This window comes from Pseudopodoces humilis, chromosome 13, assembly GCF_049639895.1.
Source record: "Pseudopodoces humilis isolate 2021_Gansu_Grassland_sample_001 chromosome 13, ASM4963989v1, whole genome shotgun sequence".
Lineage (NCBI taxonomy): Eukaryota > Metazoa > Chordata > Aves > Passeriformes > Paridae > Pseudopodoces > Pseudopodoces humilis.
The window spans coordinates 8,967,251-8,982,105 of NC_142212.1; the positions used below are offsets into that span (position 1 = coordinate 8,967,251).

The 14,855-nt window shown below is 35.7% G+C and overlaps 1 protein-coding gene across 30 annotated transcripts in view; it reads left to right on the forward strand.

Moving 5' to 3' along the window:
- SLMAP (sarcolemma associated protein) overlaps window positions 1-14,855 on the forward strand; it is an 80,972-nt gene that overhangs the window by 37,274 nt on the left and 28,843 nt on the right. For 7 of the 30 annotated variants that reach the window (XM_014251597.2, XM_014251598.2, XM_005522094.3 and 4 more), the window contains 11 exons: window positions 1,826-1,898; window positions 2,703-2,739; window positions 4,080-4,142; window positions 5,152-5,247; window positions 5,523-5,594; window positions 6,268-6,408; window positions 7,051-7,188; window positions 8,025-8,193; window positions 8,279-8,329; window positions 8,821-8,871; window positions 12,517-12,579. In XM_014251597.2, coding sequence (XP_014107072.1) covers window positions 1,826-1,898; window positions 2,703-2,739; window positions 4,080-4,142; window positions 5,152-5,247; window positions 5,523-5,594; window positions 6,268-6,408; window positions 7,051-7,188; window positions 8,025-8,193; window positions 8,279-8,329; window positions 8,821-8,871; window positions 12,517-12,579 — 954 coding nt within the window. The remainder of the gene's footprint in view (window positions 1-1,825; window positions 1,899-2,702; window positions 2,740-4,079; window positions 4,143-5,151; window positions 5,248-5,522; window positions 5,595-6,267; window positions 6,409-7,050; window positions 7,189-8,024; window positions 8,194-8,278; window positions 8,330-8,820; window positions 8,872-12,516; window positions 12,580-14,855) is intronic. The other 23 variants (XM_014251594.2, XM_014251601.2, XM_088062064.1 and 20 more) reach the window with 6 other exon arrangements.

Consider the following 14,855-nt stretch of genomic DNA (forward strand, 5'->3'; position numbering starts at 1 on the left):
GTTTTCTGTGTTGCTTTACCTCAAGCTTTCTCCTTATTTTTCCAACTGCAATTAAGTGATAGCTAAAGGTCAGACTGCAGAGTTTGGATATTGTTTCCTTTCTTATTGTTTTAATTTTATAAGTTTGTCAAAATGTTTCCAGTCACTGTCTGAGACCTTTTGCTAGATGCCCATTATATCTTAATTTGACACTAATAAAGCTTCTGCAGACTTTAGGAGATTTTTGTCAGTCTAGCTGTTGGCAGAAAAACTTGGGTATTATTTAATCTTACAGCAAACCTACCTGATATGTGACCCAAAGATAAACCTGTCTGTTGGTATTTAATGTGAGGTATCCTAATGTTTTTTATTAAAATCACTGATTTCCTCTTAAAGAAAGAATTTTACATTATGAAAGCTGTGTATTACTTGGTACAGCTAATATTGATAATGTATTTTTAAAACGTTTTTGCAAACTGGATTTATTCCATTATAAATAAAGACCCCAAACCCTGCAGTTTAATCTGGCATGTAAATCGAATATCAGGTCAGCTTGACAAAACAAGATGCTCTAGCCAGGAGAATACATCTCAAAAGCATTAGCTAAATAAAGGTTAAAACCAACTTGTCTTGGTTGGATCATTTCTCCTGTATTTTTAGATTCTATTGAGGTAGCTTCCTTAAAGACCTGTCTCATTTCCCTAGAGTATTACCAGTGTCCTAAAACGCCCATTGCCCTTTTTTTTCAAAGCCAGATTAACTGTTTTTCTGGTATTAATAACTGAGAAAAGAGAGCAGCGATTTGTCTCTGCATGTTAGTGGGTGCTGGAGGTGTGGCGGTACATGATATGTGACCATGCACTCACATACATCTCACTTGTAGTAGTGTTTTGGGAACAATGTACAGCTATCTTTCCGTGTATCTGGAAATAATTTTTACTTCCCAGTTTGTAGAACCATACAGGGTGAAAAAAATCAGCTAAGGGAGACAGGTAATTTGACTGTTCACAAAGGGATTGAAAATGGTATCAGTAACATTTTTTGAAACATTGTGTAGAAAGTTTGAACCTGATGTAAGAATCCAATACTGCATTTCTTCCTCTTATTCCTTAGGATCTTTCTTGAGTTGAAAAAATCTTGAATTAAGTCCTCAAGGAGCAAGTTTACCTCTTCTGAAATGAAAGGCCACTAGTGTAGGGCTATGCAGTAGATGTGCACTACAAGCACCCCAAAATAGAAATGTGTTGTATTGAATAATGCTGCTCATGGTGTTCAAAAGGATGTACTTCTCAGTGGTTCCTACACACTTCTTCTGCATTTCCTTTTCGATCCTTGTTTCTAAATAATAGTTGCTTGGCAAGTTCCAGATCTTGAAACAAGTGTCAGTGACACAAATTGGACATGTTACCTTTTAAGTTCCTGGATATGCTTCTCAAGCATAGCTTGAAAAGGCAGCTCATTATTTTGTTTATATCTCTGCATTCCCATTACCTCGTACAGGTGAGATGCATTCCTCTTCACTCACTTTATGATCAAAACATTCACTTTTTTAATTAGTGTAGTAAAGACAAGTTTCAAGTATTGCTGCACATAAAAGAATTGGAACTGGACACTGCTCCACAGCCAGGACTGACTACACAGCATAACCTCTTCAAGTCTATAATGACAAAGTTTCCTGTGTCCAGAGGAGGTCTGAGAAGGCAGACCCAGGCCCTTGTGCTTGAAGGTGTTCATGCCTCCTCCTCTTTGCCTGTCTCAAGGTTTCTTAAGACAGTTTGTTTGGTTACTATAACCTTAAGCACTGAACTTAATGGAGCATGATGACTTAGTATTTGTTTCTTTTCAGTTACCCATGGATGTATAGTCTCCACAATCAAACTGTTCCTTCCAGATGGAATGGAAGCTCGATTGCGATCAGAGTAAGAACATGTATTCACATGTACCAAAATTCAGCTACTGTATGATGAGGATTGAATGGATATTATGTTTAAAATCATCATAGGAGCAATTTCTTTTCCTGTGATCCTGCAAAGAGAGTAATTGAGTGCATGGTTCTTTTGCAGGCATTATGAGAAAAAGAAAACCTCATTTGCTTGTTGTTTTGAGTAATTAAGACAGCTATGAAGAATAAAGAAGTTCTCTGAAAGAAGAAAAATATTCTTATATAGTTGAGCTTTTCTGACTGTGGTTTACTCTGCTGAAATGGGTATTAGAAGAATATAGAGGAAAAGAAAGCGAATAAGAAAATTCTCCTGCCCTCTTTATTTGTGATTATTATTTTGGCTCTTTTAACTGCACATAGACTTGACTAAAGTGAAGTTAATGGAAACTCAGATGAATATTGGCAGCATTTTCTGTGTATATGCCCATTTTTGAGAAATCTTCTATGAGCATTAGAAACCAAAAACTTTAGCATTTTGTTTGCACTGAGTGCTAATCACAAATGGCATAATTTTAGTCACCTTTCATTTTCAACGGTTTTGTGGGGTTTATTGCTTATTTAAATATCCTTTTATCATTAGCATCCATAAATTGTGTGAAGCTTTAGGGTATCTGCTTCCTTGTGAGAAGTAAAAGTAAATTACTGTACAAGATTTTCCATATAATTTCATGTCCAAGTAAGAATATAGTAAATAGTAAAAATGTATGGTGTTATAGTTTTGATAAGAATGTCCAAGTACAACATTTACGCATTTTGTGTCCACTTTTTTTTTATTTTTTAGTGTTATCCATGCTCCATTACCAAGTCCTGTTGACAAGGTAATTCAGTAATTTGCCGGTTTATGCCTTATTCAGACACATGCTATTTTCAGACTTGCTATAAAGATGAAGAGATAACAAAGTCTGTTTTTACCTAGTTTAATATTTTGAGTGACATTGAAGGTAGAGAAGTAATGTAGTATTATACTGTATATTTGAAGGTAAGTTGACTTTTTACTTTGTGGCACCTGAAACATGGCTTTGGAACAAAACCATTGATGTTAAGGTGGTTAATTTCCAGGTACAGGTTGACAGACTAACAGGTCTTGTGTAATTTAATACTTCACGTTCTGTGGGACCCAAGGGTAGCTCATGATTTGGTGGTTGGATGAAGTCTGTTTTCTTTATATCACATTTTTTTATGGAGGAGAAGCTGCTCTTCACAGTCTGGAAAGCACTGTTGTGTTCCCAAGGAAGATTGAGACCAAATGTCTCTGCCTCTCTTACATAGCCAGAGTTGCTTACTGTAGAGTCATGGAGTCGGTATTGTTAAGTGTAATTCTTAAACTCAGTTTTGGTAATGTGGGGAACTTGTAGAAAAGCTGTTAATAGATACTTCCTTGAGAAAAGTGATCAGGAGTTGATTGTTTCTCTAGTCTCTAAAAAGAAGGATTAACTTAAACAGGTTCTAATCAGACGCAAGAAGAACAAAATTTCCAGAAACCGTCAAGACTTATTTGTGAAACCAGCAGCCTGAGGAGTTTATAGGCTGTTTTTAAGTTGAGATTTTAAAACAACATGTGTGGCTTGAATACAGGGCATGATTATTTCAGTGTATGAAGCCTACAAGAATTAGTATATAAATAGTTGGCTGAAAAAAACCCACAGAACAACCCTCCACTTCTTTCCAAGTGAAGAACAGTTTGTTATTATTCAAAGATAATACAGGTATTCCTTAATTCTGAAATAGATATTTATAAAGGGAGATAATGGTGGTAATGATAATAACTCGTAGGTCAGCAGGAAATGTTCAGTCGTAATATGTGTGATGACATTGAGCTGGAAACCCACAGTTTGTGTTTGTCCTTGGGTTGAATGGCTTCACCTTTGTGACCCTTGTTTCTTTTTTGTCAGTTTAGTCTCAACTGCACCAAAAGCTTTGAACTCATGGGTGTGGTGGTGGTTCAAGAACATGTGCAGAAAAACACAGTGGGGCCTAAGTCCTGAATTGGGAAATTCTATAATTTAAAAAAGCATAAACAGTAACAGAACAAGAAATGAAGTAAAATGCTATTATTAGATAATCTGAACTTTACCTTTGTGACTAGATTTAAGTGAATTTTGCATTATTTGTGTGTAATGAAAAATCCAAACCGTTCTGATTCTTACTTCTTTTTCAGGTTGCTGCTAACACTCCCAGTATGTATTCTCAGGAATTGTTTCAGCTTTCACAGTATTTACAAGTAAGTTTTCTTTTAAGTGCATGTAGTTCAGCTGAATGTTTTTGTTCAAAATGCACATCTTATCCTGTGGCTTGTATCTATTAGAAACTACAAAGAAAGGGACAGTGCTGGCAGCTCTTCTTCCTCACTGGCATCATCAGCCTTTCTGTTCCTGCTCCTGTGTCAGTTTAATAAGTGTGCTTTTCCCAGGATGTCATATCACAAAAGAGTTAGATTGCAGAATGGCAGCACGTTAAACTGTGCTGATGGATAAAAGTAAACTCTTTAGAAAGGACAATAAAGTCAGCTTTTTGAGAAAGAGATTGAAGTTTTTTTGCTGGTAAATTTTATCCAGGTTTAAGTGTGTATAAGTTATACTGATTTATTTTGCCTGGTTTTCTTTGATAATGGCAATTTTTATTTGTTCACATCAAGGCTTTTGAGATGGATACTATCTTTATATGTATTTGCTGACATAGCAGGAAGGAGCTCATGCAGATGCTCTTTCTTTGGAAGCCAAATACATATTCACTCACCAATCTGTTCACTCTCCATATCCTGGAGTTAATGAAGACACTCTTCTGTCTTCCTGTCATAAACCAAAAATCAAACAAAAATAGTAGTTCTTGCTTGGCATTTCTCTTTTGTGACCTCATTTGAGGATGAACAGCTCATTGCATGGAAGCTGCCAAGCTGTCTTTTGGTGTCTGCAGTTTTGTTACTCAAATTATTGACAAGACAAAATGTCTTTTACGTCTTGGGAAGAATAAGAGTGTGTCCTCAGCATGTGCAACATAGCATGAAAAATGAAGAGTTTAGGAACCTGAGCTTATAGGATAACATTTTCTAACTAAACTATCAAAATAAATTTGTGGATGGATAAAATGGAATGGGCTTATTATGGTTTTGAACAAATTGACAGTGTTTGCTACTCATGTTTCCTTTTTGTTGTATTTTGGGATCTCTTCTGTTGCTTCTGATTTCCTGAGTTGTTCTAGCTGAACTAACTGGTGCCCTGCTCTCTTCACAGGAAGCCTTACATCGGGAACAAATGTTGGAACAGAAGCTGGCAACCCTTCAGCGACTACTTGCTGTTACACAAGAGGCTTCAGATACTAGTTGGCAGGTATCTGCAGGCATCCTTTCCTTATGGACTGAACTGTGCAATGCCATATAAACTTTAGCTGTTAATGGGGGTAAAAAGCAGCAGAAATAATAAAAGGTTATGGTGGTTCTCTAAAACTGTGCAAAAGACACTGTTTAATAAATTTAGTAGTTGTGTACCTTTTAAATAGCTATTAGCAGTAAGTCCTCCAACAAAATTCAGATCTTTAAAGCCGAACTCTACTGCCACAGCATTAAGCATGTGATAATTCTGAGGTGACACTTCTTTTCTTCTAGGCTTTAATAGATGAAGACAGGCTGCTATCAAGACTAGAGGTTATGGGAAATCAGTTACAGGCTTGTTCAAAGGTAAGTAGTTCACTTAAAGTCAAATATTAGGAATGCTGAAAGGCAGCTCTTTTCAAGTGTTTTGAAAGTAGCTAGTTGCAGGAAAGCTTTTGGACCATAAGCTTTCCAAAATGAGCCTCCACAGCTTTGATAATCTGAGTAGCACAAAAACACATCTGCTCTGTATTTCAAGGCATCTCAGTAAGTGGCTGTTTTTTTTTCATTGCCCATGTCCTGTCTGATATTCAGAGTTACAAGTATGTGCTGCCTTGATTGTTGTTTAGGCCACCTATACTTGCCTTGGATTTTAATTTTTATTTTATTTCTATTTTTTCTCAACTGTCTACATTTTAAGAACTTTTTCTGCAGGTCCTGTTTAAGGTTTTTCCTCTGGGACCTGGTTTGTTCAGTTCTCCTAGGCCTGACATTGTCTTCGCAGTATCCAAAAAAATGTCATAATTTTCCTGGGATCAAAACTGACCATTGAATCTGTGCTGCTGTACATACACTTCAAAAAATAACTTATTTATACCCAGTTGTGTCAAGAATCTTTGATCACTGATTTGTACATAACATTTTCTCATCTATCAGAGATTGCTAAACATTTTTTAATAGAACAGGCTTTATCACAATCTAATTTATTTGATGAGTGAAACAGTAATTGTTCTATTCTTGAATTATTTTGTATGTGCAGAATCAAACAGAAGACAGTATACGAAAAGAGCTTATAGCATTACAGGAAGACAAACACAACTATGAGACAACTGCCAAAGAGTCCCTGAGGCGGGTCCTTCAGGAGAAAATTGAAGTGGTCAGAAAATTGTCTGAAGTGGAGGTATTGAAGTTTCATTCCTGGTCTTCTGGAAGTGCTGAAATAGTTGTAACTGCTGCTGTTTAGGTCCCTGTTTTGTTGCTGTAATAATTCAGTGTCTGTTGTAGTCTGACGCTTGCAGGATGTTAAGTGTGTTTATTTCTCCTTTTGGACAGGACTAAGATTGTTAAACCGTTAATGAGAAACTATTCTTTCAGCTCTTCCCATTTCTCCCTGCTTTCAAAATTCATGAGGCTGTCTTACAGAAGTTACTGTGTGTGGGACATAACACAGGGGAAATGACATACAGGCATTAAAAAAAAAGCTGTAAGACCTTGTTTAAAGTGTAGCTCTTATGGAAATATACACTTAACCACTTGTACAAAGCATGCTTTAAAAGGAGCTTTTACAATGAGCTTTTACAGTTAGTGTTAGACACTCTTTTGAAGTAAGATTTCTATCCCTATAGTATCTTGCATTATTCTCTTTTCCTTTATTTTCTTTTACTTGATCATTATTTGCTATATTTCCTTGGTCAAGAAGTCTCATAAGAATAGTTGGCATCCTCTGCATATATACAGCTTGGAAAAAAATAGATCATCTGCAGTGTTTGGTAGTTTGTCTGCCTTTTGTTACTGTTTATTGCATAATAATTCTGTCTTACAGCGGAGTTTAAGTAATACAGAAGATGAATGTACACACCTGAAAGAAATGAATGAGCGGACTCAGGAAGAATTAAGGGAATTAGCTAATAAGTACAATGGAGCTGTAAATGAGATTAAAGATCTTTCCGACAAGCTAAAGGTAATGACAGAATTTCATCTGACTTACGGTAGATAAATGGAACAAATAAACACAGTTTACTTTCTAATTCAGCAAAGGAAAAAAGAAACTTGTTAAACAGCTGTTAACAATAGAAAGATGCATATAATCTACATATTGTCTAGGTTCTCTTTTAATGTATTTTAAACTGTCATCAGTTAAGTAACGTCCTAAAAATGTTCCCTCTTAATTCACTTTGCAAGTTACCATATTTTTTGGCTGAATTTCGGATAAATACTGGAATTGGAGTCTAGGTTCCTAGTTTAGTACCTCAAGAAATTTTGCTTTCCAAATTAAAATGTTAAATTGCTGGTCTTAAGGCAGTTGGTTTCCCAGTAATGGGTTGTTCACTGATGGTGATGAGTATACCCAGAAGGATCAAAACTGAAACTTATTACCTTGTTTTGAGGGAGGAGACTGTTTAAAATGTATGTTCATGTGATCCAGCAAGGAAAAAGATGTGGCTTTCAATCAAGGTGGTCTGTGCAGGGTACATTCAGTTCAGAAGGGTTCTTGGGTTCTGATTTAATTGAGATGCTGGAAACTTTGGGCATTTCTTAGCTCCAGGGCCCTTTACTGTTGCTGTAAAATTTATGTTCCTCAGTCAAAAAGCCAGTTAAAATATTTTGATATTTTCTTGGTCTACTTGAAGTGAAATCTGTATAAAGCTACTATATTTTTCAATTTTTTTCATTTTCTTTATCTGATTAGCAAAGAAAATTACTTATGTACATTTAGTTACATAGAAATCAAGAAGATCTATTCTTCCACATGTTAATTTTGATTTTTGGGGGGATTTTTAAAATTTTTTTGAGCAGTTAGCAGAAGGAAGACAAGAAGAAATCCAACAAAAAGGACTGGCTGAGAAAAAGGAGTTGCAGCATAAAATAGATGAAATGGAAGAAAGAGAGCAAGAGCTTCAAGCAAAAATAGAAGCTTTGCAGGCTGATAATGACTTCACCAATGAGCGGCTGACTGCTTTACAAGGTTAGTCAATAGCGGGAAAGAAACTTTGATTATTTGTTTTTCTTTTAATCTGTGAAATACCTTTTTCTTGGACTTCTGTTTACAGTACGGTTAGAACACCTTCAAGAGAAAACTCTTAAAGAACACAACAGCTTAGGTAGGTGTGATCAATTTCTTGTTTCAAGCTGTTTTCCGGGTTTGCTGTTCCGTGTGTTGGGATAACCTTGCACGGTGTCGGTGTCTGGTAGAGGAGTTGTGATTCCCAGTTCGCCCAGTAGGGAGCGCGCCCGGACTGGTGCGGCCGTGTCGGGGCAGGGCCAGCAGAGGGCGCTGCTGCTGTGGGAGTGCGCGGCCCGAGGCTCGGCGAGGCCTTCGAGCCATTAAAATACTTCATTATATATATCCACACATGTATATGTATGTAACAGGCAGTAATTCTGCGGAGTTAATAACCTCTTAGGCGTGTGAACAAACAGCAACGTGATCTGGAGTTGGAAACACGTCAAACTTTGCCTGTTTTGTCAGATTAGGTAGTTGCGAGGAGGTGGTATGAAAAGCCAGGTACATTTCAAAATGCTGTGTCTATAAAGAAACAAAACCCAACACATTTTTCTTGGTTCCAAAAATAATGCCCTCTCTTAATCCTAGGCATACAAGTTGACGACTTCATACCTAAAATTAATGGGAGCACAGAGAAAGGTAGTGTATCTGAAGGCTACCTTTTGTCTTATGATTGATGTTTGAAAATGAACAAATTCAAAATGTTCTCTAAAGTTTCGCTTGGAAGTTTTTGTCTTTGTAAATGAATTTGTCCGCTCCTGAGCAGCAATTTTTGGTTTTTTGCTTATACTTCCAGTCAGAGTGTTTTTAGAATGTTCTGTAAAATACAACAAAACCACTTGGAGGCTGTCTTTTTGTTTGGGTTTGTTTTTTTGTTTGTGATGGGCTGTCACTGGAATCAGTAGGAGTCTACTGATTGAATGATGTCAGGGTTGTGACACAAGAAAGTGGAAAACTCATAGTTTGTTTTTCCTTTTAATTTTCCCTTGCAACAATGGACATACAGTGTTTTTCTAGTAAAATTTGGTATGCTAAGTAAAGTCAGCAAAATCTGGTTTTTTATAAGTTTAATAGGAAAAAATGTGAATATATAAAATTTATAAGCAGTGGAAACTAACTTTTTAAAACTCAGGAGTATCTTTATGTGAAACAGGAATTAATACACATTGAACTAAACGATAGGGATTTTTAAAGGCCCGTTAGTTGTGATGCCTTGTGAGGCTAGACAGAGGTAAAGGAATGAAGCAGGTATTTATTAAAAGGCTTTCAAAGGATCCACCTTCGGCCATACAAGTGCTTGGCTCCACCCAAGATGGACCCTGAATCATGAGTTTTCACACTTGTATAAGTTTTGGTCCATTCACATATTGGGGTTAATTGTCCAATTACATTTTCAGGTTATGAAGTCCCATTCTCCCAGATTGCTCTCCTCAGTTTTCTGTTATTTACACTTTTTGGGCCTGAAGCTGCAATGGTGTTCTTGGGCTGGAAAAGGATTGTTTTGTCTGACTGCCCTGTGAAGAGAACTTGCTAACACTTTGTATGAAGTTCAGAGTCACCCACTAAGGCAGTACAGAATCTGGAAAATATGAAAGCTAAAACTTAAGGCACCAGTTAGAGCCAAATATTTTAGCTCATATGTCTTAACATACACAAAGTTTTTTGAGTGAAATTTTCCAATATCACATATAGCAAAAAATATTCCAGTTATGATTCTGGATTGTTTAATTGGCTGAGATATATTTGTCCTCTTATGTCAATTTAAACTCTTTCCTTGATGTAGCTTGCTTCTACAATCTGAGGAATGGTGGTAGCATAGGTTTGAAGGTTCAGGGACCTATACGGAGAACTCATGATTTTAACCAATATTCAGTGTTTAAGGATTCCTGTATTTATATTTTTGAAACAGAATTTTAAAGCTCCATATACATATTTGTAAATTATGAGGTTCTTAACTAGGGAGACCAATAGCAACATCAAAAGTTCATCGTGACATAACCTCATGGCTTATCCTTATTGGGAGCAGACGAGATCTGTTAAACACCTACAGGAACTGCATCAAAACCTCCCCTAAAGATAACAGTACTGGTTACCCTTAAGTGTCTTAGCATTTTATGCTCTTACCCATGGTGCCTACTGAGGTTAGCAAGCAGGACCTTCAGTGTTTGTTCCCACCTCTCTACACTGCCATGAGATTTTATTCTTATGTAGATTGATCCATTTTGCTGATGCATAATTTTAGGTTGGTAGTAGCTTACTATTTGATAGAATAGTTAAGAAATACATCTGATTTTCTCTTTTTTAAACTAGGGCTAATTTGAAACATTTAGTAAAAGTTTTGAGCTCTAACTTCAAATATAAATTATTTTATAGCAGACTAATTTATAACATCATACTAGATTTGACTTTTTTTTTTAATGAAACACTTTTTATTTGTTTTAAAATTGTTGGTGGGAATGTCATGTGAGATTTTTAAATACTGATACCTTTTAAGAGTCCAAATTTTAAAATTGCCCATTTAAAAATCATGTGATTATAACAAATAGCATTATATCACTGAAACTCACTTGTTTGGTCAAAGGTAAAGAAGCAATCCCTTTTTGACTTATTTTGGGTTGTACAAGAGTCAGTGTCATCTGAATTGATGCATGACAAAATAGATTCCTTCATCCTATGAGTACCAGTGGAACTTGTGCTTAAACCTGGAAGTTGTAGGAAGCTGTTTGCCAGGTTATTTTTCTTTGACTACAGACAACACATAACTGCTCATTCAAGTTCTCTTTCTGTGTATTTATACAATCTATCACCTTTTTTGTCATGCACATACCATGCTATTTCATTATTCTGTATTTTAGCATCATTTTTCATTATTCTGTCAGTTGTATATTTTTCTGCATCTCTGTCATACCCGATCCATACCCATTTCTCTGGCATTTTACAGCTTGCTGCCCTGTGTTCTCTTCATGACAGTCTGTGCCCTTTTACATCTTCCAGTCCCTTATGTAGCCCTTGTATAACAGATGGGCAGTTATTTGCTCTGCCAGATTTTGGATTTTGTTCTCTTAAAAGCAGCAGGAAACAGTTACTGATGGGTTTTTTGTTGGGGTTTTTATTTGAATTTTCTATGTACTTTTTCCATTATTTTAGAAGAGCTAAGAATTTTCAGTTTATAATGCAGATTGAGCAACTTTGGGAATGAAAGAGGAAAACTATAAAACCCATGTAAAATCAGTATGCTTTTAAAAATTCCTTTTGTCTCGCTCTCTCTTGAAGTGTGTGCAGAGACACACTACCTGGCTATGGCAAGAATAATGGTTTTACATTACTTTTTTCTGTGGCTGTAGCGGTTAAGAGCTGTATTCAGAGTAGAGTTAAAAGTTGTGTAGAACTAAGTTGTTTCAAAAAGCAGTATTTTTCTCAATGTGTTGCATGACACCTGGCTTTCATCTTTAAGTTTTGTGAGCCATATATTACATAAAGATAAGAGAAATTTGTATACAGTCACTTAGAGGACCAGGTGAAAATGAAAAGAAAAAAAAAAGGAAGTTTAAATATGAAAAATTAATTTTACAGCCATGGTGCTGTTTTTTTTTAATAGCTTTGTCCTTGTGGTTTAAAAAAAGTTTACTTTTCAGAGTAACTTTGAAGTATAGTAAAGCTTAGTACTTCAGTTGAGCTTCTGATGTCAGAGCTAATGATTGAACAAATTTGGTTAGAATGTACCACATTCTGCAGGTTTGTGCTAATGACAGCCTTTTCCCACTGCTGGACTCTTGGTCAAAGGATTTTTGTGCCTTGAAGAGATGCAGGATTCTGATGGAGTTGGGAGCTGAACAAGTAAACCTGAGAATGGAGCCCAGTTTTAGGAACTCTGATGCAGAACAGACTTTTCGAAGTGAAACTGTTTAAGAAGTACAGGCATATTTTCAACAACACTTTTAAAACAGAGGATGTTAGATATGAAGAATCAACATGAAGATTCATGAAAAACTTTGAAAATACCCTTTTAAAGCTAATAAAAGTGCTGAAGAACATGGGTTAAAAACATGTTCTGAAAATGCAGCTGGAGTACTTCTTTCTTCTGATTAGTTCAAAAGAGTAATCTATTTCCTACTATCACTCAGACATCATTTCAATTTCATGTCTTGCATATCAACTCAGATTTGATTCAAAAGTCCATTGTGAATACACTGACAAGTGTTGTTAATATGCCTTTCAAATTTTTGTTGCATCAATTTGAAAATGATAAGAAGATGTAAACTGAAGTGTTTCTTTCTCTACTAGAGCACTTTCTTTCAAAGAGTGGAGGGGACTGCACTTTTATTCATCAGTTCATAGAATGTCAGAGTGAGTACAAGAGTGTTCACATTTGCTTTAAAAAAACAGAAAACACAGAAAAGGTGGATGAAACCTTGTCACTACTATTTAATATTTCTGTAGTAGCAGAAATTTTCTAAGCATAGAATTGTGACATTGTGGTACTAAGCAGATGTCTGGCAGAAGCAGTAATAGGATATCTTTGCTCTTGCAAAGTGATGGTCACATTGTCTCGTCTCAATTCATCCATTATTGTGCCCTGACCAACATATGGGTGGAGATATTGCCACATGGTGTTTAAAACTGAGTGTAATTTTTCACCTGTTACAAATTAAGTTGAAACCTGTCAGTGAAAGTGAACATCACAGGCAGCAGGACGGAGAATGAGGTGCCTTTTCACATATCTATAATTTATCTGATAATTACACATTCTCCAAATTAGTTGTAACCAAAGAACAAAAGAGAAATCAGGTCCATAGTTTGTATGTGGAAATCCAAGAGATTGTTTTAAGAAAAAGAGAAAATTGCAATACCAGTCTTTAGAAAGATGTGTTATTCTGGAATGTGAAACATGTTTTTCAAAGCAAGTGCTTTTGAAAATGAGTAATGAAACAGCACTGTCTGCACAGCTGTAATTAAGGAGAAACTGAAGGTGTTAAAACTTTTTGCCTACTGAAAGAAAAATATCATTGGAATGAAGAGAAGTGCTATTAAACTTTAAGAAAATCTGCTTTTTTCTTTTACTTCAGAGTATATAGAAATTATGTACCTAAAACTGAGCAGAGAAGCATTTAGAAGCAGAAAGAGAGGATCATTTTTGACACAATGCCCATTGGACTCTTTCCTCTCAAATTTTCATGAGGAAGTGTAGCAGACTTGTTTGATTTTACTGCTTGTGATCCAGATTGCAGTGCCATGAACCAAATGACGTTATACTACTAATGTTTGTATAAGAAAATTTAAACTTTATTTGAAAAATGTTTATTTTAAAAAAAATCTTGACTGGGAGCTGTCTTCCATCAGGCTGCAGTTTAAAATAATTCTAAATTTTGAAAAGATCTTGTATGAATCTTTTTTCAGTGCATAAAAATGAGGTTAAATACTTGAGTAAACATTTTTTTCATCTAGAACATGAAGGGCACACTGTGCGATGTTCAAATACAAATTGATTGCCTGTTTTCATTATTTGGATGTTAGCTTAACCTATTTTGGCAAAACTTAGGTTAGTTTCACTTCTGCAATCTAAATGCAACAGTCCTGTCACTATTGAGAAGGAAAAGTGATCAACAATATCTAGTAAAATATTCTAAGATGTAAAAGAAGTACTAGTAAGAGTAAAATGAATATCAGTGGATTTATGCCTACTCTTTCTCAAGACATTGAAAAATACAGAGTGAAGACACTGCAAGGCCTCGACTGCTTCACTTTTAAAGGAATAAATATGAGTCCAAAAGGGTTCAGTATTTTGCATTTTTTATGACAGTCTAGGTTTTTACTCTCACATCAAGAAAAATTCCAAATAATTGACTTTTATTTCTTCTTGGACTGAAAGTTTGCCTCTTCCTCATTCAAATATGTTTAGTCAAGCCTACCAATATCATGAGGTTAAAAGCTGCATACTGTAGGATCTGTTCTTTTCCTTTTGTATGTAAATGCTACCCTTCAGTCCTACTCCTGTTCTTTGCTCTGGGTGGCATCAAGGGTTGGGGACTCCTGGGGAGAAAAATAAGTTCCAGAGATGGTCAGGAAGTGAAGTTTTAAGGCACACAGCAAATTGTGTAGAACACTATCATAAAGATTGGCAATACAAAGCAAGAATATATAGTTCATCATGTGGTAGTATGTTGGGGTTTTGCCCAGAGGTTTAAGTTCTGAGAGAGGAGCAGGTTTATAACTTAAACAATAATGATATAATAAAAATCCCAGAAACCAGATGGTTTGTAAAATCTAGCTTCTGTAGGTTTTTAAAGATATTGTGTAATTATTTTTATTTTTTAAGCACAATGCACTCACAATATCATCCAGTAATGTGTTCTGATCTGTAGCATCTGTGGAGTGTTATGAAATCTGGCTCTGAATGATCTGGGAAGTCTCTTACTTTCTGATCATTACATCCAGTTCACTTGTTGCTCATTCCATAGCTTTTTTTTAGTAACCATTGGTGAAAATCAGTGAAATCAAGAGCAGAAGTCATGGTGCATCTTATTGATCAGTACATGATATGCATTGTTAGTAAAAATGTGTTGATGTATAGACCACAGTGAGATTTGTTGCCCTGCTAGCTTCCTTTCACTCCAGTCTAACCT